General features: G+C 39.0%; 1 protein-coding gene and 1 long non-coding RNA gene across 4 annotated transcripts in view; one reads left to right on the top strand and one right to left on the bottom strand.

The window, feature by feature from the left end:
• Window positions 1-2682: 2682 nt before the first annotated feature.
• The window catches only part of Impg1 (interphotoreceptor matrix proteoglycan 1), a 128745-nt gene continuing 108949 nt past the window's right edge, over window positions 2683-22478 (top strand). For 2 of the 3 annotated variants that reach the window (XM_034525062.2, XM_034525060.2), the window contains exon 1: window positions 2751-2957. In XM_034525062.2, coding sequence (XP_034380953.1) covers window positions 2891-2957 — 67 coding nt within the window. In that variant the 5' untranslated portion in view covers window positions 2751-2890. Of the gene's footprint in view, window positions 2958-22478 lie in introns of all 3 variants that reach the window. The other variant, XM_076918106.1, reaches the window with a different exon arrangement.
• LOC143435382 (uncharacterized) lies at window positions 14420-22333 on the bottom strand. Its single transcript, XR_013105619.1, has 3 exons — window positions 22196-22333; window positions 19797-19978; window positions 14420-15604 (listed from the first exon to the last, which is right to left on the bottom strand). It is a non-coding gene; the product is annotated as an uncharacterized LOC143435382 (long non-coding RNA).

Below are 22478 nucleotides of genomic sequence, written 5' to 3'. Positions count from 1 at the left end.
AGACACCATGACCAAGACTACTTTTATAAAGAATACTTCATTGGGGCTGGCTTACAGGTTCAGAGGTTCAGTCCATTATCATCATGGAGGGATGCATGATAGCATCCTGGCAGACATGGTACTAAAGAAGGAACTGAGAGTTCTATTTCTTGATCCAAAGGCAGGCAAAAGGAGGCTACTGTGTTTTCAGAAGACAACCAGGAGGCTCTCTTCTACAAAGGGCAGAGCTAGAGCCTAGGGGACCTCAAGCCCATCTACACATTGACACACTTCCTCTAACATGGTCACACCTATTTTAACAAGGTCATACCTCCTAACAGTGCCACTTCTCATGAACACACACACACACTCATCCTACCAACATACTGTATACAATTTTGTGTTTAAATGCCACATATAAAAGAAAATATTGATGTTGGACTTTCTTTTTTAATTTGATATTTTATTTATTTACATTTCAGATGTTGTCCCCTTTCCCCATCCCCTCCCCCCATTAATCCCCTATCCCATCCCTCTCCTCCTTTTTTGCTTTTATACTGTTTAAATTACATGCAAGTATTAAGGTCAGTTCTAGGTTGAGGAACTAGCAATACAATAGATGCAAATAGTCAAGGAACAAGCAAGACAATAAACCCAGATAGTCAAAGAACAAGCAGGACAATAAACAGAGTCCCGTGGTCACTCCTGTGACCACTATTTCTAAGAGCTTATCAGGATGCCAAAATATCTGAGCCTACTTTCCTGTCCTAGACCAAAGTCATTTCCATGCCTGAAGCCTACTTCTTTGTTCTAGCTTGAGATTTAGATTCCTGCCTGTAATTACTTCTTTGTTCTAGCCTAAGATTTAAATTCCTGCCTGAAATTTCTTCTTTGTTCTAACCTATGATTTAGATTCCTGTCTGAAATTACTTCTTTGTTCCAGCCCAAGGTCAGATTCCTGCCTTCAGTCCATTTCCTTGTCCTTGGCCAATGTCAGATTCCTGCCAGGCAGCCCCAAAAGCTCTCCATATCTCCCCCTTTTTATTGCATAAACCAGACTGGGCCTGTCTTAGGTCATTCTGACAAAAAATTCCTTCCTTACCTGTTGTGGGATATGCATTAGCAAAAGCAATGTATTTTTGTCTTAGGTTGGTAAGGCTATGTGCAGAATCTTACCCATCCTTGGCTTGCCGGCCTATTAATTTAATAACTCTGTCTGGGGGTCCATTTTCAGGTTCAAGCCATATACTTAGCTGCCAACATGTTGATGTTATTGAAGAAAAGCTTTAACACAATGGGCAGGAATAGAAGTATTCCAGGACAATAAGGGCTAGCATGATCAAGCTATATATGCCAATTTTGAAGCTTGACCAAAATAGAAATGCTGACCTCAGGCCATGGGTAATTTTATCTGCAGCATCTGACATGGGCCAAGGGACAAGGAAAGGGGCTGCTTGGCAGGAATATGACATTGGCCAAGGACAAGGAAGTAGGTTTCAAGCAGGAATCTGACATTAGGCTAGAACAAAGAAGTAATCTCAGGCAGGAGCCTAAATATTAGGCTAGAACAAATAAGTAATTTCAGACAGGAATCTAAATTTTAGGCTAGAACAAGGAAGTAGGCTTCAGACATGAAAATGACCTTGGGCTAGGACAGGGAAGTAGGCTCAGATACTTTGGTCATCCTGATAAGCTCTTAGAAACAGTGATCATGGGAGTGTTCACATAATTGGGTTTAATGCCTTGCTTTTTCTTTGATGATTTGTGTTTATTGTATTGCTTGTTCCTTGACTATTGTATTGCTAGACCCTCAACCTAAAACTGACCTTAATACATGCATGTAATCACAATGGTATAAAAGCATAAAGGAGGAGGAGGGATGGGATAGGGGGTTCTAGGGTGTGGAAATGGGGAAAGGGAATGACATCTGTATTGTAAATAAATAAAATATTCAATAAAAAAGAATTAGTTGAAAGACTTTTTTGGATACAGAGATGGCGCTGTGGTTAAGAGTGCTTGCTGAGATCGGTAGTGTGGCCAAGCGGTCTAAGAGTGCTTGCTGGTCTTCCAGAGGACATAAGTTCTGTTCTCGGGACCCATGTTAGGCAGCACCCATTACAACAAGCATCCATTCTGGTTTCGGGAACCTGGCATCTCTTCTAAATCCCACAGGCTTTTGCACCTGTCTGCACACACACCCTGCCACACATGTGTACTTACAAATAAATATTTCTTCAAGTAGTTGCTCTTTGAATGGAGTTAGTATGAGGCAGGTGGTCACTCCTCACAGACCTCCAAGGAATATGTTGATTTCTTCAATTCAGTGCGTAACAGATTTAAAATTAAATGAAAAAATCACCTATATGTAACACCAGGCAGAAAATCTTCTAGAAAGCAGTTCTAGGAGAGAATAGAGACAGATAGCTCTGCTACCTGTGGAGAGCAGTGTGTTCCCTACACTCCAGGAATAGCAATGAGGCCCTCACTGGGTGTTCCTAAGACAAGTCCTTTTAAAGCCTCAACTGTCAGCTTCTCCTGCCTGTGGAAGGACTTGCACCAGTTCTCTGTGTCACTGTAACAGGTGAGAAGGGAGTCTGTCTGTGAACACTGGTTTTCAGGGACCCGGAGCAGGCTGACAAATGTTCTTCCAGAGGTTAATAAGATAAAGGTTACTCCAGGTGGCCCCTAAACAGAGAGATTACTCCAGAGGGGAAGATAAGCAGATTATTCCAGAGACAGACCTGCTTGAGGATCCTCACGAATTAGCACCTTCATAGGGTAAACCAGGGAGGTCATCTATTCTCAGCCAGCACTGAGATTTAATTATTTTTCATATTTCAGTCATTTTATTTCTTTAAATGTGACTTGGTATTGTTCTGTGATTTTTTTTTTTTCAGTACCCAGAACCAGAATGAATTTTCAAATTAAACGTGCTATCTTTGTGTTTTGGATTTTTCTCCAAGTTCAAGGAATCAAAGGTAAGTTATTTAAATGTTTGTTTAGTTTTAAACTTTCTTTTCTAAATCCAGTCTTACTAGTAGTATGTGCCTGTAATCCTAGCACCTCAGAAGACTGAGGCAGAAGAATCAAAACTTTGAGACCAGCCAGGTTAACTTAGGGAGACCCTATCTCAGAAGAAAATGTAAATGAATAAGTTGTACTGCATTTATATAGGAAATGCAAACCCATATAATGATTTTAAAAACTCATACTGTCTAATTTCAGAATTAAAAAATGCTTGGTGATTATTTGATTGAATAAATGATTATTAGAAATGATAATCTAATAATTACACATTTTAAAATGCAATTCATATTAACAAAATAGAAGAGATGATGCATCTTGTTTGTCGTGATAAAGCATTTAATGACAATTCTCATCACTAGTATTGATCATAGTAGGCCCATGGAACCAACTCAGCAAATACAATCTCGGAAAATAAAATCTAAAACTGAAATTAATATTCAATGGGATTGAGAAAAGATCATTTTTATTTTTTTCCTGAATACAATTAAACTAGAGTCATCTGCCCTGAAAAGTCGTGTGTGCACAAAGTGCACAAAGCCTAGTGTTTGGTTGGTTTGGAAGTAGTGTAAGTGAAAGTTGTGCGCTGTGTCAGTCCTTATAGCAATCCTTCAAGTGAATCTAAATTAAAGCAAGCTACTAACAGGCTTACTTGGAAAAATAATGATTTTTTTTAAAACCCACTGGAGAAAATTTGACTAGCCTAATCATGAATACTCTATCTTTAAAAGTTGTTAAAAATCAGTAATGTTAGATTTGCTCATTTATTTATGTATTTATTTATTGTCTTTAAGGATAACATTAAAATACTGATATAGTAAACCTTTTCATTGAAACCTGGTTTAAGTTGTCTTGTGAATAAAGGCGTGAATAGTTACGTTTGTAAGACATAAAGTATCTGTGATCCTGTATGTTGTTGATACATATGTGGACTTTCAGTGGTTAGATGTGAGGATTTAAAAAAAAACATATCTGGGCAATATTTGTATCCAAGTTTCCTTCAAGTTTGGTTACGCAAGCCAGAAAAAAAAAAACGAGGGTTATTTAGCTTTTTTTGCAGTATCAGCTTTGTATAAATATTTAAATTATTTTGAAAGCTGTACTTAGAAGCAAGCAGTACCGTTCCCAGATCGTCCAAGCTTTATCTGGTGAGAACACACTGATTTATCTGTTTGATAATTATGACCAGGCACATCAACTCTGGTCTTGTTTATTTAATTAACCTCATTTATTAATTGAACTATTTTTCTTATTTCATAATGTATCAGATGTTATACACAATTACAAATAATGTAATTATACATAGTGATTTAGATAAAATAAGTGCACCTGAAACCTACAGTTTGCTCTAGGTCTATTTCTGCCTAGGAACAGCATACTATACATGAGAAGTTTCAAAAGCATACTTCTAGCTTTGGATTTCTTAATTCCACAAGGATTTCATATCTCTCAGTAAGTGTATCTTGACTGTAGGTTATGTCTTCAGCCAATCTGGTTTTCTATCTGCAACTCCTTAACGACCATGAGGATATTTATCTAGTGCTAGCTTGAGAAGAAACAGGCAGGTTCCATTTGATACAAGGACCCATGAAGCTCAGTATCCAGATGTTTCACTAAATCCAGCTCTATTTATAAACACGACATAGCAATTTCAAAAATATAAAAAAAATTCTATTTTTCTCTTATTAAAAAAACATTTTTCATACAGTTCTGATTAGGATTTCCCATCCCCCAACTCCTTCCAGGTCCTTTCTACCTCCTCTCCCATCAAAATCCACACCTTTCTGTCTCTGGTTAGAAAAATAAATGGGCATCTAAAGGCTAATAATAAAATAAAATAAGATAAAACAAAAGCAAAATTTTAAAAAATAGAACAAACGGGGGAAAGCCTCAGAAAAGAACATGAGAAACACATAAAAGACATGCACATTCACACACACAGGAATCCCATAAAAACACAAAACCATAATATATCTGCAAAGGAACTAGAAGGTAAATAAGTAAGTAACGCCCTGGCCAAGCATTCTGAGACGTTGAGTTTGTTTTGTGTTGCTCATTTACTGCTAGGCCTGGGGATTGCCTTTAAGAGTGGTTTGTCTCCTAAGGACAAGCCTCATCTCTAATCCAGAAGCTAGCTTTGATTGATAATCACTCACAAAATAGATAGATATTTTCAATGATCCCTAATATGACCCTCCCTGGTCACCTTTATGTATTTTCTCAGTGTGCTTATTTAGTCTTTACAGATTTATTCTTTCACTACAAGCAATTTTATACCAGGCTTTTGGCAGCTTTATAAAGTCATATGAATTTCTTTATTGCTATCTAGGTTTGACCAGCCTTGTTTAAATGTCTACATAATGTTTCAATATTTATGTCAATGTTTAATTTCCTGAATACCCAACAAAGGTGAACTAAGTTTTTCCAATTATTTTATTGCACACAGAACTGCAGAACGTGTCTGAGTGTAAGTCGCTCATTTGAGACAGAATAAATTCAGTAAAGAATATTGGCTCAATGAAATATGAACAGTCTACAGCATCTGATTCCTATTAACAAATTGATTTTAAAGAGTTTTCTATGCCCTTGAGTTACTCTTTTCAGTTTGATTCCACAGTGTGTTCACTCTGCAGCCAAAGGTGGGCTAGACACAAAAAACTCTGAAGTACACCCATAGTTCAAACGAATTCCTTGCAAGCTTTGCAGGCTTGCATATAGTTTTTCTATAGGAATTTAAAAAGAAAAGAAAGGAAGGAAGGAAGGAAGGAAGGAAGGAAGGAAGGAAGGAAGGAAGGAAGGAAGGAAAGGAGGCAGGCAGACAGGCTTTGATTTTCAAAATATTCATTAACTAAAATTGTTTTAGGGCAAAAGACCATTCAAAGTTTCAAAGACGTTACTTCCTCCATTATTATTATTAATTATTATTAGTTTAGATATTTATATCCTAAATGTTACTCCCCTCCTGGTTCCCCTCACAGAGTTCTCCCCCCCCCATCCTCTTCACCTCTGAGAGGGTACTCCTGCCATCCCCCTTCCCTGGGGTATCAAGTCTCTATAGGACTAGGTGTAACCTCTCCCACTGAAGCCTTCTGGCAAGGCTCCAGGCTCCTTGGCAAGGTGTGAGCAGGGAAGGGGGTGGGGGTGCAGATTCATCTGAAGTATGCAAGGCACACATTGTGCACTCACCTCTCCATTCCACATAAATAATTTCAATTCATTGCCTGTGACATTCAGTGTGTGGGAGGAAGGGGAGAAAAAAAGCTTCCCTTGGCAAGTCCTAGATTGGAAATGGTGTTTATCTTAGCAAATGCTTTGCGCGCGTTACATTTGATTACCTTAAATGAAACCTTTAACTAAGTTATTATTAGCCCACCAAGGTAGGGTAATTATTCTAGTAGCTGGAAATGTCAGGAAATTTGCATTTGAAGATACTCCACTTCTTGATAATCCTACACTACTGGAGACATTCTCTCGGTTCCTGAAATTATTCAGGAAGGCCTTTTGCCTCCTCGGAACTCCATTAACAGAGAACAAAGCGTCGTTTGTACTTAGGAGATGGCTGCCCAACGGCAGTCACAATAACTACAGCTACCGTATTTTGTGTTCGTGTCTGGACAGTGGAACTCAAAAGTTTCAAGGCAGACTTGTTTAATGACATACTAATATCTGCAAAATACCCTACTATCAAGGCTGTGTAAATTGAAGGTACTTATGGCCAATGAACCAGCAAAGTGACAAGTCTGAAACTATTTACAAGACTATATGTTTGCTTTAAAAATAAAAAGCAATTGCTGTCCTGTGGCACCTTATGCCTGTACCGCTGCTCACACTAGAGAACCATTGCATTTGGAAGCTAGTTGGAGCCTATCCCACCTGCTGCTTTGGGGCCAAGGTCTGTAAACCTCAGTTCTGCTAAGCATACCCGGAAATTCTGATCCTATCAATCTTATTGCCAAGGTCATTTTTGCAGCATTTATGCTACTGTCAAATAATTCGTGTCAAAAACAAAGGTTTATTTTGTTTTATTTTTAGGACAGCTTCTAGGTTACTGTTATACTTCAGCACCTGTGTTTTCAATAAGCATAAGAAAAAGGGTGACCTCACTGCTGGGAAGCCTCAGACTTCTGAGTGACAGGTCACCGCCCACACTGTCTCTTCTTGCTTAAGGAGAGGACAGACACTTGTGCAGTTGTGGGAAGGGAACCGAGTGTTCAAACCCTTACAGGAATGAATACTGATCAGATTGTTAAAAGGAGGAAAATCTTCCAACCAGATCGTGACGTTTAACTTCCCAGCGTAGCCGGTCTCAGCAAACACAGCTGAGGCTCACAAGCAAGGATCGGTTCACCCAAGAGTAGGAGTCCAGCCAAACAAAACAGGAATCGTCAGTCAGGTGGAACTGTATGGGTAAGGTAAGATGGCATGTTCTTTGCGATAGGCCTGGGCAACCTGCACACCCAGCAATGTCACAGTGAGTCAGTAAGGTGCTGGCACAGCCATGGTAAGGAAAGTCACATATGAAAAACTGCTATGGAGCTTAGAGCTGCCGCATACACTACCGTCTTTTACTGAGAACGCCCTGACGTCTGTACTTTCAAGCATAGCAAATAGAAGCAGAGTGTGAAGGAGCTAAGAACAATAAGGCTGCTTCTCAGCTTGGCATTTGTGTATAGGTGTCTCCCCATTTACAGTAAATGGGCTTTGAGGAAACAGCATCTTTCTGCATACCTTTGCAAACCCATTTTAATTCATTCCCATGTGGTTGTCTTTATGTACCCACCTTCAGTCTCTTTGCCATAGCCATGCTTTCCCTAATTGCCATGGAAGAATTAAGGGAAGCTAAAAAAAAAAAAGGAATTCTGTGGCGAGAAGTCAGGACCTCGAAATTCACAAAAAGTTTCCACTTGAGAAAGACTTTAACTGCACACAGAAAATAGCATGTGTTGGGCTAGTCTGTCTGGTTTGACGTTTTCCCTGCTCTATTGATAAACAATTTGCATTCAGGAAAGCTGAACTACAAAACAGACTGGCACCATGATTAACTCATCAAACTCTCAGATCAAAATGCTTTGCTGATAGTAATCAAGTTAATAAAATGTTTTAGCTTTGTGGGATCATCCACTAAGAGCTCACAGTGATATTAATTAGTCTTACTTCTTAGGAATTCAGTGGGCAACAGACAGTGTGCACATTTGTGGTTGGGAAGCTAAGACAGAATGCTAAGTAATATTTCTAAACTCATTTGATGTTGGAAAGAGGATTGTGAGCAACCCTCTCTTGTATCTATGTAGTTCAATAATAGCCTCACCGAAACATGAAGATCAGAACTAGTGTGGTATTTTTTTATTATTATTAATTCAAAAGCTGAATTTTCTGTTAAAAAAAAAAAAAAAAGATGTTTCTGGGCTATTTCTATCATCTCTTTCCTGAACTAATCTCAGAACTGGCAGTCATACCCTTCAGGCCCACCCTGATGGTCACATCCTTCAGGTTGACCCTGATGGCCACATCCTTCAAATTGACTCTGACAGTAATATCCTTCAGGTCTACCCTAAACATGGAAGATTCTATCTTAGGACCCCTAGTATCCTTTTAAAAGAGTGGTAATGTTTTGAATTCCTCAAAGAACAATTTATAGTGCTATCTTAAGCACCTACAATAAAGTCTCAGTGCTAAGTGAATTACTTAGATTGTAGCATTATGTAAAGGCAGTCACTTGCCTAGTGGATATTAACACAGTGGAAATGTTCTTTAAAACCCAAAGTAACACTATCTCTCCATCACCCGAAAACTTCTCCTCCAGATTTTCAATGTAGTTTTACTTCTGGAGATTTGAAATTTTGAACTTTTTTTTTTTTTTGGTCATTTCTCTTTCTTCTCCCTGCTGGAGTTCATCAGTATGCTCTACATGAACCTAACATGCTCTAGTCATCTCTTGAATCCTTATCAACAATCTTCTTGTTCATGAAAGAGAACTGTACTCTGACCTTCTAGCTAGATAACATTTACATTGTTAGTTGACCTGAGAAAATGCACTCTCATTCTTGAGGTAACAGTTGCTACTAGACAGCCCCCACAAAGTAGAGGATGTCAATGAACCATGCATGAACTACTGCCCTATCTGGACCCAATAAGCTACCCCATCTTTATATTGCCCATGAGTCCCTGGTAGTGGCTAGCCCAATGGATCTCAAGCTATGGGTTGTGACCCTTTTAGGGTCAAACTACTTTTACAGGGGTAGTCTAAGACTACCAGAAAACAGATATTTGCATTATAATTCCTAACAGTGGCAAAATTAAAGTTATGAAGTAGCAATGAAAATAATTTTATGGCTGGGGGTCACCACAACATGAGGAACTGTTATTAAAGGGTTGCAGCATTAGGAAGTTTGAGAACCACTGCCCTGGCCCAATTATGTTTAATGCCTCCTCTTGCCCTGAGCCTAGAGCCTGCTGGTCTTCTTTCTTAGAAGCTGAGCTCAAAGATCAGTTAACAGCAGAGCTTGACTTCTCGCAGAAGAACTCTGTTGCTCACTACATGACCCAAGCACATTGCTCAATGAGCAATTTTACAGTTTCCTCATCTATAAAATAGAAGCAATGGTTGCAGGGTCTGCTTCAAAGTGCTAAAGCATTTCATGTGGCATCTGCTACAGAAACACACGGAAGGCTGATTCCCATCACTACTTTGATGACTCCCCCTTTGCATCATCACCCCTCTTACCTGCTGAGAAAACCGAAGTCATCTGACCCAGCTCTTTCTACTTCAAAGTGCCTCTGAATCTATCTGAATGCCTCTCATTTTCTTTTGTTTCAGAGGGAATTCAATAATTTTTCAGCTTTTGCTAATGTTATTCTCACCTACTCCCTGGGATTTTTTAACTCCAGTTCCCATAAGACCTTGGTCTGCCATTCCCCCTCCCCCAGGCTGAAAGTGTTCATGTAATGATTTTTAGTAGTGGGCAAGGACATGCTGGATTAGATTTTGAAGATTCTGAATTTTTTTTGGTTCAGGGGAGAATCTAAGATGTAATAATTGTTCAAGCTATCTAGGTGGTTCACCTACACAGCCAAATTTAAGCATAACTTTGGTTTTCTGGAAACTGAGATTTAGGTCACCATATTGTGGACCTTCAGGGAACTATTCTCAATCTGCTGTTTTTTAAGTAATTATATACTTTACTATTCATGGCCCACTACCTTCTCCAGCTTCAAATTAAAACAAAAGTAAAAATAGAATTTCTAAAGTCTTCCCAATGCATGTAGAATAAATGTTATAGAAAAAAATTGAAATAAATTGTAATGACTATGTCTTTTTGTTCATTTCCTTGTTTTGTCAGTACTATCTCATGTAGTTAAGAAATGAAAACAACCTATACTTCTGTCAACAGATAAACAGATGAATAAATGTGGTATATTTATATAACAGAGTACTATTCATCAGTACCAAAAGAAAAATCATGACATTTGCAACTCTGTTGATATATCAGGAGAACAGAATGTTAAGTCAAACAAGCCAGGCACTGAAATGCATATGTTCAGTGGTCTGAGCAGAATCCAGAAGTAGACTGCAAAGTGACAGTTACCAGAGGCTAGTACATTTGGAAAGATTAAAGTATGGAGAGATATTGTTCATGGACTGGACATAAATTTTCTACTAGATGAGAGGAATGTATTTGGAAGCCATAATATATAATGTGACTAAAGTTTACAAGATACCATTATTCTGAAAAATGCTATAGATAAGTATAAATGATAACTATGTAATATATAAACTTTAGTTACCAATATTTAGTCATTCCAATACATATACCTACCAAAATACCACATTGTACATGACAAATACAGCCTTAGCTCTCAGTATAAAAAAATAATAACATGATGTAATTTAAAAAGTAAAGCCCCAAAATATCATCTGAATTCTTTATGTTGAATCTTCTTTCTTTCTGGCTTTACAGAGACGGTTCAAATTCCTACTAGAGTCATTTTATGTAGGTCTTCTTATTTGACAAGCATCCACCAAGACAATATAAAACATTTTAATATTTATTCATGTGTCACCCATAAATGTCTCTGTGATAGGTTCAAGTTCTTCCTTGGGAAGTATATTTTTAGGGAACCAAAAACAAAAGTAGTAAATGAAGCAGCATAGTAGAGAAGATGCCTCTCAAAAAGTTCTGTTGAGTGCTAATCTCACACAACCATCCTCAGAGAGCACAGAACTAGACAATTACAGGACTGTCCATGAGAATAGAGGCCAAAGACTGACAGAGGTGAAGTCTAAGCCATCTCCTCAAAGGTTTCCTGAAAGAACATTAATAGTTTACCCTGGATTTCCAGTGTGCTTATCCATGAATAACGGAAGTCTTTAGCACCAAAAGACAATAAAAATTTGATCCAAGAAATGAGTTAAAAGGAGCCATGGATTTGTGTCTCCTGTAGAGATAAAAGCCTATAAAGATTTAGTCCCAATAGAAGTAAGGCTGAGATTGTACACAAGACATAGCCAACATTCATCTCACAGCACACACAGAAGTCAACTCAAAGGCACTAAAAGCTTAAAAGATAAGAAGTATGTAATTGTTGGAAGAAAGCACAGGAGGGAGAGTCCTCTACTTTGTCTTAGCAAGGATTCCGATTCAGAAGGGGCATACCTGAACATTCACTCAGAAAACAAACAAAAGCAGACAAACTGGATTAGCAAAAGAAACAAAACCAGTAGCCTATGAACTAAAGGAAAATTTTAACAAACCATATACACAAAAATGGCTAAATATTTAAAATTGTTAAGGAACTTACACAAGACTTTAGCAAAAGAAAGAAAGAAAGAAAGAAAGAAAGAAAGAAAGAAAGAAAGAAAGAAAGAAAGAGAGAGAGAGAAAGAAAGAAAGAAAGAAGAAAGAAAACAACACAGCCTAGTTTTTAAAATAGGAAACTTCCTCAATGAAAATGTTCCCAGAGTCATTGAAATGACCATCACGAGAAAGGGTCCAACATGATCCATCTGGAGGGAGATAAGAGCACAGGCAACAGAGATAAAAACCTCACACACGTCACGACTCTCAAAAAGTCAAGACAAAGCAAGTGCTGGTGAAGATGTGGAGAAAAGAAGCCCTAGTACACTTGTGGTACCAGCCATTATAAAATCAGTACAGTAGTCAGCGAGTGACTGAACGGAATTGCTGTGATAGTTATCCTCCTGGCCTTTCATCTACACAAAGCTGAAGACAGTACTTCATACGGATACCTGCACTTCCCATGTCTACTGCCACGTCATCCATAGCAAAGGCATGGACACAAGGCAAGTCCATCCACAGATGAGTAAATAAAGGAAGTAGCAAAGAAAACATGGCAGATGTGCTCCCATTGTGTCACAGTCTTACATAAGTGCATGTGCACACATACAAAGACTTCACAATGAGAACTTACCAATTACAGCATGATGAACTTAGCGAACATTAAGAATATATTTCAGTACTAGGGAGATGGCTCAGCGGTTAAGACCACTGACTATTCTCCCAGAAGTCCTGAGTTCAGTTCCCAGCAACCACATGATGGCTCACAACCATCTGTAATGGGTCCAATGCATTCTTTTGGTTTGTCTGAAGACAGCTACAGTGTACTCGTATACATAAAATTTTTAAATCTTAAAAAAATATATGTCAGATGCAGAAAAAATATTGTATGAGCTTACTTATATGGAGAATACTAAAAGCCAAATACATAGAAAGAGAATAGAATGGTGGTTTCTAGAGTCAGGGAGAAATGAGATGGTCAAAACATAAAAAAATAAAAATTTCATTTTATAGTATCAATTGGGCCAGAGGTCCAACAAACAACATGATAAATTAATAATATATAAAACTTGGTTTAGGAATAGGTTTCAGATATTGTTGGCACAAGGCACATGGTTTTTTTTTTAAATTAACTGTGGTAAAAATGGTCATTTTCTTTTTCATGACCGTAATGATCATTATACCATATATATATGATATAGCATATGGATTATATATATGATATATATCATATATATCAAGAATATACTCACATATAATATATATGTATATATCATTGCACTATATATACCTATATATGTGTGTGTAAAACATCTGTATTTAGCATCTTAATCATTTATAGTGAGTGGAAAAGAAAATAATCAACAATGATCAGTAAATATGGATAAATCTAAATATCAATATACACAATAATAAGTAATGAATAACAAAGGTGATTTTAGAAGGGTACTAGACATAATATTGTCTGGTATGGATATTCTATGAATATACTACATGTTCATTCTCCTGTTGATCGGCTTCACTGTCACATACAGTGCTGACACAAACACATTGTCTGTATTCTATTTCACTAGCAGAAGTGTCCCTGCAATATGTCCTTGGGAGAAGAGACACAGGGACACAGAGATGCACAGTTCCAATTGTATAGTAAAAGACAAAGTGCTTTGCTAAGCCTGTACTATCTATACTCCCAGCAGCCACGATAAGTGCTCTTTTGTCCCAAATTCCTATCCACATTTGGTACGGCCTGATATATTTTAAATTTTGTCCAATAAAATGTCTTATTTTATTGACACTAATGGGATGGAATGACGAAGTATAAATGATGCTTTTCTAGGTCTTCAAATTTTAGGTTTTGTTGTTGTTGTTGTTGTTGTTGTTGTTGTCACTGATGAGGCTCAACATGTTCCCATGGACTGGATCTGTTGTGTGCCCTCTCTGAGAAAGTATCTGCCCATTTTTAACTAGAATGTTTGGGTTGTTTATCATTTTTAAAAGACTTCTTTATTTTTATTTTATGTGTATGACTGTTTTGCCTGCATGTATGTCAGGGCACTACATTTGTAACTGTGGAGAACTGAAGAGGGCACTGGATCCCCTAGAATGGGGGTTACAGACCATAGTGAGCCACCATGTGGGTGCTGGGAACTGAATCCAGATACCCTGCAAGTGGAGCTAGTGTTTTTAAGCTTTGAGCCATCCCTTCAGGCCATTTGTCTTTTCTTATTGAGGAGTTCTTTTAAAATTCTTTTGCAGCCACTTATCTCAAATATTATCTCAGTTTGTAGCATTTATTTCTACTCTCATAACAGTATTGACTATGCCTCCAGAGGACCTGAGTGTCATTCCCAGAACTCAGGTGATGGATCACACCATCTGTAACACTAGTCCCAAGGGATCTGATACCCTCTTCCAACCTCCAGGGGCACCAGGCACATATGTGATGCACAGACATACCATACACAGGAAACACATGTGTAGATTGTCTTCCACATTTCTGATACAGTGGGTAAATCTCCCTCTTCCTCTCTCTTCCCTCCCTTCCTTCCTTCACCGTGTGTGTGTGTGTGTGTGTGTGTGTGTGTGTGTGTGTGCAGGACTGATGTAAAGTCAAAAGTAAATTTTGCTGTTTGTAATCATTTATTTTAGCCTCACACATTGGGAAGTTTCTCCACTCCCTTTTGCACTTTGACTCTTCTTCGTGTGTCTGCTTAAACCATCCACTGCATGTCATTTCTCCAGTCCAAAACCTGTAATCTGCACAAACTTGTAACTCATGTATAGACACTCAGCAGAACGCATTTTCTACTTTGCTTTCTTTCTATAGAACTGAAGTGACTCTTAACTGTAGCTCTTAAATAGACATTTCTATATAACTTTAGACATTGCTTCAACTTCAACCTGGAGGTTTTATGACAAGGTATTCTTATTCTCTGATAATAACATTTTCTAGAGATGGAGAGATGGTCCAGTGGCTAAAGCCTATATTGCTCTCACAAAAGACGCAGGTTCACTTCCCGGTACTCACTCCCGGTGGCTCACAACCACCAATAATGTTGGTTTCAGCAGAGCCAATGACCTTTCCTGACCTCCTTGGGATCATGCACAGCTGTGTTATACACAAACGCATCTTTAAAAACCAGTTTTTAGTATGACTAAGAGTATTTTCTTGAACAATAATAGCAAGAGTTTCTAAATATGAACAAGTACTGCTGACTCTACTTTAGAACGGAAATTGAAGTTAAAGGACAGATTTATCGTTTTCTCATTTACTAAAAAGCAGTCTGTTTGATGATTCCATGAAGTTATGACTATGTCTGCAAATGAGTCCCTCAGGAATTAGGTATAAAATATGCCTTCTATCATAATTGGAGAGTGATCTGCATTGGAGTATGCCTAGATAAATAGTTGATAATAATCCACAAGATTTTGTGTGTTTCTTTTCTTTTTAAACATCCTTTTTACACACTACAAAGAAATAATTAATGGTTTAGCTTTTTAAATTCCTTACATGTTATTGAAAATGGCAATTCCCAGAAGTGCCCCTGTCACAACATTGAATGCAGCCGCTCTCTGATGATAGATTATATTGGGAGACTCTGAAGACTTCAACCTCTACAAATACTGATCTGAGAACATCCAAGCTACGGTCGTCACCTTCATGCAGACATAGCAGCCTGGTGAGAGCACTGATGACAAGGGTGACTTTTCTGAACACTCTGACAGTCTGTTCATCTCACTGATTCTCTCCAATTCACTACCAAGAATTCTGACAGCTTCTTCCATTCAGCATCTACTTTTTCCACCTGGGGATGAAAGAGCAGAAACAGAGCAAGAATGAACCACCTTCAAATGGCTACAATAACTTTTTTTTTTTATATTTTTTGAGAGAAATCAAAGCTGAGTCTAGCTGGTGACATCACGTTGGAACCCTATATTATGCCCTTCATTTTTTTTATTCAGAAAAAAATTTCAATTAATTTATTTTGATCATGGTTTTTCCCTTTGCCAATTCCTCTCAAGTGTTTCTTCTTCTGATGCTGCCCCATTGTAGCGCCAGAAACCTTGATGACAAATATTTCTCCAAATTAGGGGCTGGTGATGTTGGTGACTTCTCCATCTCCAGTACCTAAGTCAAGAAGAAACGAGATTTTCAAGGAGAATCAATTTGAAGTCATCTTTTAATCGGGTGACACTCAAACCTTTAGCTACTTCCTAGAAACCCTCTAATAGATGCCTCAGATTAGAAGGCTAAAGAGATGGTACAAAATAATTTTTTATTTATATGTATACATATATATGAATAATTAGCTAGTTAGACTGCTTGTCATTCTTAATAGAAGTAATTATGAACAAAGACAGAAATTTGACTTTTCTCTCTGTTGCCCCCATTTGCTGGGTCTCCTTCCTACTACCTGCAGCCACTGTCTGTCCACGCTGCTCATCTTTGATATTATTGTAAGTTCACTGATGGAATTACTTTTGTCTATATGAGAAGATGTATATCCCATACATCTTGGATGGAGTTTGAAGAATGTTAACATTCTAGCTGCTACAAAAAGCCCTGAATTCCTACAGTCAGCTCCTGAAAACTAGGCAGTCATGTGTGAAAAGTTTCCTCAGCTAGCTAGCAATTTTACCACATTCCTATCCCTAGTTTGACCTCTCTGCTTACTTAAGCTCAGGCCCAGCATTAAACTTTGAAAAATAAAGTATTTACAATTAGCTACTTTATAATGATGTCCGTCCAGCTCTTTGGTCTTCCATACTGCCTCATATGTGAAGGGAAAGACTATTTCTGAGTTTACTAAAGTATTCATATGAAAAAATCTATTATAAGCCCTAGTATCTTAGAATGTTTGCTAAAACATTTGAGTAAATTTAACACTCACTCTGCAAAGAAACAACATAATGAGATTATGGGTTTGTTTTCCTTCCCACTTTTAGCACAGAACTGCCTTCGTTTAGAACGAAGCTGGAAAGGCAAGGGCATTCCCAAATCCTAGAAGTGTGTTTCAGTGCCTTGAGCTGGAAGCTGGATGTACAGAGACCTGAGTCAAAAGCCACATTATCCAAGACCTCTGAGGAAGCCAGCTATGTTGCTTGCCCTGTCACCACCCTCTAAACCAAGTGGCTCCAGTGTAATTTTAATCCCTATTCAGAGCTTAAAGGGTTAATTAACTTTGATAACACCTCTCCCTTCCTCCATACCCCCAGCCTTCTGGCCCTACTAAGGGCTTGGGAATTCTCACACATTTGTGACATATACCCTTGAAACTTCCTCTACTTCATTCCTTGGCATGAATCAGACAAACCACTGATGAGTCGACACAAACAAAGTCTCACCCCTTCTAGACACAAAAAGGAAACTGCCCTTATTTTTCTACCGATCACTTGCTCTGACTTTAGTTCTGTTCCTGCCCACTTAGCAACATGGTATAATCTCAGGCCCCTTGGCGCCTCATCTCAGAATCCTCAGCATCTCACTTAGAGAACTGTTTCTCTCTTTCTGTTCAAGTGCTGTGGTGGTAAAATAAAGGCCTGAGACATGAACATGGACAGATAAAAAATCATTGTATTTAGAGATCCTGACCCCTTCCTTTCTGACACAGCAAGTTAATAGATAAGCCTAATTTAATGATACAGAGAAAATGATGCAATCCCTCTACCTCTTTGGAGGAAAGTTAGTAGGAAGTGCTATTGCTGAACAAATGCCAGTTTTAATAGTGAGAAAGATTGCCATGACATCTGCCCAAGTTTGAGAGAGGGAACTATGGTAGCATCTACACTGTGCATCATTGACAATCTGCCTGCATGCTGACAAGTGTAAATGCTTAGTCATGGCATAATTCATTCAAGGAAATAACTAGGTGCTTCCTTAACGTCTATCATCCTTTCATTACATCATTGGTTCCAATATATTTTGACATTCAGGTCACAGAATAGGACTGACATTATGTAGGGGTATTGGAAACCAGATGTGGGAGAACAGAGGACACCATAAGTTGTATACGCTTGCATTCTCCACATGAGCATCTGGAAAACAGTGTTTAACATTCATGCTTTTCACAAATAGCACCAAAGAAAGTGTTAGGAATCTGGCTAATCTGATGACAGATATTCAGGTGCATTGAAAACGGCACATATTTAACTTCCTATGCTCTTTGGAAATTCAATTATGCAATTGAGAATCTACTAATTCAGGAAGACGATCTGGAAAAAATGAACTACAAATAAGTCTGCAATTTTCTTAAAGACCAAAGCCCCTCACTCCTTTTAGTGGCATTCTTTCTAAAAACTTTCCACTGGTGGCTTAGGCCTGAAATGCCAGCCACTTTGTCTCTTCAGAGTTCTATTCTTCAAGTGGAGACTGTGTTCTGTATAAATTCCAGTAAACTTTATCTCAGCTTCCATCAGTTTACTTATTGAGACACTGAGGCTTTTCCCTAAGGAAAGCATAATGGGTTTGCTAAGTGCAAATGGCTGCTGTTTTCATTGCAAAGCAGCTGCAAAAAAAAGGCACCACCCCACTATTCCTGTGTCTGCTACTGTCAATGTATGTGTAAAGCAAGCCTTTGTAGAAGCCTGGAGGAGGGGACAACTAAAAACGTATCCCTAAAATAAAGAGCTTGGTAAGGAGTGGCCCACAGGCCTTCATATTAGCTAGTACACATCCTTGTGCAGTTCAGTCTGGATGGACTGCCAATGGGGAAAGCAGTACTTCTCATAATCACTATGCACTATTAAATCCCTTTGAACATACATCATCAAGGATGAAGCTATTCTATAGGCTGTCATGGGCTCCATGGATACTGATGAAACTTGAGGCCACATAGAATCGACCTAAATTTTGCCTAGGAAAAAATGCTCTTGATTGCAGGGTTTCCTTTATATTAGCAAGTGTAACTTGAACCAAATTATAAAACAAATTAAAAAAAATAAAAGATCAAGAGTTTCTACAATAAAGTAATGTGTAAAGTCACTATTTACATCCATCCATTATTTATCTTTTTATATATTTGCAATCTTCCAAGTATGCTATAGCCACTTTGGTTTGGAGAATCTGGCTAATTAACAGATTTTCCAACTAACAACCAATCCAGTTAACAGACAGAGTGGCTGGAGAAGCCCTCTGCAACTAGAGTGTCCATGTTGGTCAACATCTTCCTTAGTCATCCTGGAGTTTACCTGCCCATAAATATGTCATTCTCCTTTCTTCTCACCCTAATATTTTCCATCAGTCATCATCTCATAAAAATCTGCCAACCCAAGCAGAACCCATCCTTCCCATGCTAAATCTTAGTTCTTCCCCCACTATCTCTATCCAACCCCTAGAAGTGATCACAGAGGCTGTGCTTCATCACACTTTGTCTGCACGCTCTGATTCTCCCATATTCAGGGTTTTGCTTTCTAAGATTTCCATTTCTCTATCAATCAGTCCACCATGTTCAAACTGTTAAATACAGAACTCCAGAAACAACTGCAAAGTTTTTATTTGTGCACATGATGGACCCTCACTGCATCCTGTTCTGTTCTGCCAAGGATGCCAAACACGTCAGCGTGGGAGATGGCTCTGCCAGTCTTCCATGCTGTCTCTGCAAGGCTGGGCATTGCCCAGACCATCCCGCCACCCATGCAGGCCCAGTAAGAAAATGAGACTCTAATGCTTAAATATTAATCAAAGACTTTATGTATTTAGTAATGCTCAGTAACAACATGCCCATACAAAGAGAGTTGTTTCCCAATTAGCTAACCTAAATAAAAGTTGTTACCCATGACTGTTCTCCATATGTCAAACAGATGTTTGGCATCCTTGGCAGAACAGAACAGGATGCAGCACGCACATGGCTGCTGGCCACCGAACATGGCGGCTGAGCCAGGCAAAGCCTCTAGAGCCTAGACAGTCGGCTTCATGGGCAGCCACTTTTATATATTTACCACAACATGTAATGCATGCATGTACATGTGTATACACACTCTCGTGCACACATTACCTACCTTCAATCAGTGACTATCTTAGCTATCAAACTGTTGCAGTATTCCAATGCTCATGCTCAAGTAGAACTTATTTCACTTAATAATGGCTCCCAAAGTACAAGTGCGGCCACGCTAGCAACTCACACCAGTCAAGGAAAGGTCAGAAAGGGCTATAGTTAGGCAACAAAGGAAAATATCTTGACCTAAGGAAAGAAAAAGGCAATCATGTGATATGATTGCTGTGACCTACACATTCAATAAGAATGAATCTATGCAAGAAACTATAATAAAGGAAAGAAAAATTCTTCCTACTTCTGCTATCACACCTCAACAACAAAACTTATCTAAAGAAACACCTCACCAAAGGTGCTGCTATCTTTGTGACACAGCAGTCATTTCTAACTGTGAGCAGTGCTGATGGACACAAAGATGATCAATGGATATTCAAAACCTTTGATAGAATCATACCATAAACATGTTGCAGAAATTTTCATTGTATATAAAATTGATTAATAGTTGCAATTAAAATATTGTTAAATTTATAGATGTAAATGTAGAAAATACAGTGTGTTTATGAAAAGCCATGGCATGGTCCAGCTAGCTACCTGGACCACCCACCAGGTTCCCGCACTAGAAGTGGCCAGAGGTCAAGCGTGCTGCAGCTAGATCCAGAAGCCGTTAATGTGGTAGCTGGTTCAGCAGAACAGTTCCATGGAGACCATGCCCCAAAGCATGGCCCTTGGGCCAACCCCACCACCCTCATGGTTCTCTGCTAAGCCTCAGACAATAACTGCCGTGCTTGCAGTACCTGGTAGGATGAAGACTCTTAATGTTTAAAGATTATTCAATGGATTTATATATCAGCAAATACTCAATACACAAGATGCCCACACAATTAGAATTGTTACCCAATATTTAACCTTTTGACTCAGTACTGCTAGAAACCCATACGCCTGCCCCCATTTTCTTCTCCCTCCTTCTCCTTTCTCCTTCTCTCTTGTTCTCTCCTCTTTCTCTTTCCTTCACCCAGCTCCACCTCCTCTTCTACTGCCCAATCACCGAGCTACAAATACAATGTAGCAGGAAAATCCCTGCAGCATGTTTATGGTATGATTCTTTATTGTTTCTACTTCTGTTTTTATGTCCTGGATGGTTTTGTTCAATTCCTTCACCTGTTTGGTTGTGTTCTCTTGTAATTGTTTAAGGGATTTTTGAGTTTCCTCTTTAAGGGCTTCTACCTGTTTACCTGTGTTCCCCTCAAATTCTTTGAGTGTTATATATGTCCTTCTTAAAGTCCTCTATCATCATCATTAGAAGTGATTTTAAATCCGAATCTTGCTTTCCTAGTGATATGGGGAATTCAGGACTTTCTTGTGTGGGTTCTAATGATGCCAAGTACCCTGGGTTATCGATGCTTATGTTCTTGGGCTTGCCTTTTGCCATCTGGATCTCCTTAGTGCTACCTGCCCTGTTTCTGACTGGAGCCTGTCTTTCCTATTATCTTGGTTGTATCAGAATTATGTGGGGTGGGTATTACTACTGGGGTTAGAGCTGGGGCCCAAAGTCTGCTCAGTGCTCAGGCACAGACAGGAAGGAACCAGTACTCCGGGCCAGGAGTGACTTACTGGGTCCCAGTGATCCCAGTTACTCCCTGTTTGGGGCGGGCATTGCTGTCTGCTTACCTAAGATACTGCCCGGGTTAGAGCTCCTGGGAGGCCTACTTCCTCTGTGTTCTGTGAGATTGGGGGCAGAGCTGCCTCCTGTGATCTGCTCAGTGTTCGGACCCAGATGGGGAGGTTATGGTATGATTCTATCAAAGGTTTTGAACATCCATTGGTCATCTTTGTGACCATCAGCACTACCCACAGTTAGAAAGGACTGCTGTGTCACGGAGATAGCAACACCTTTGGTGAGGTGTCCCTTTAGCAAACAGAGTACAAATTGTCCAGTACATTCCTGAGTGCTTCACAATATAGAGATAAAAGAAATCAGGGAGAGAGAGGGAGAGAAGGAGGTACATGTGGAATTAGAAGCCTTGCTTATGTAAGGCCTGCTTTGTTGAAGAAGAAGATACAAGCAGATGTTTTGAAGAGTGTACATAGAAACAGTGAAAGACATAAGTTTACATGGAAAATGATTCGGCAGCTGCAGACAACACAGTATCAAGAAAGAGGATTAATAGCAGAAAGAATTAGTGCATGGTCAGGCACATAGATGAATGAGCTACTGCAGATACAGGAATGGAAAGTTGTAAGATTTTCCTCATTTTCTGCTAATTCTCAGTAAAATGTAATCAAAGTCAACAATGGAGATGGAACATTGTTGCGGTAAATCTCTTGCCCATAGGGAGTCCATAGAAGAAAAGACACAAGTCAATAAATATCAAATGAATGCCGCATGCCTAGATTGGGCAGATTTACCATTAAACTACACTATTCCCCGGCTATGAGAGCTCTTAACAACTTGCAGTTTCCTAGGTCTAGGTCTTCTTCGTCTTCTCTCTCTCCACCAACTGCCCTCTGCTTCGACCAACTCCCAACTCCGCCGCTTCTCCCCCCAACGGCTCCCTGGTCTTCCTCTTTTCCTGCCTCTGGCTCCTCCCACTCCTCTTCTACTACCCAATCACTGGCTGTAGCCTTTATTTAACAAATTTGATTGGACAGAAGGTTTACAAGATTCAATCCTCCTTCGCAGCCCCTCCCA

This window comes from Arvicanthis niloticus, chromosome 21 (genome assembly GCF_011762505.2).
Source record: "Arvicanthis niloticus isolate mArvNil1 chromosome 21, mArvNil1.pat.X, whole genome shotgun sequence".
In the NCBI taxonomy this organism is placed as follows: domain Eukaryota; kingdom Metazoa; phylum Chordata; class Mammalia; order Rodentia; family Muridae; genus Arvicanthis; species Arvicanthis niloticus.
This window is presented reverse-complemented; position numbering and strand designations above follow the sequence as displayed.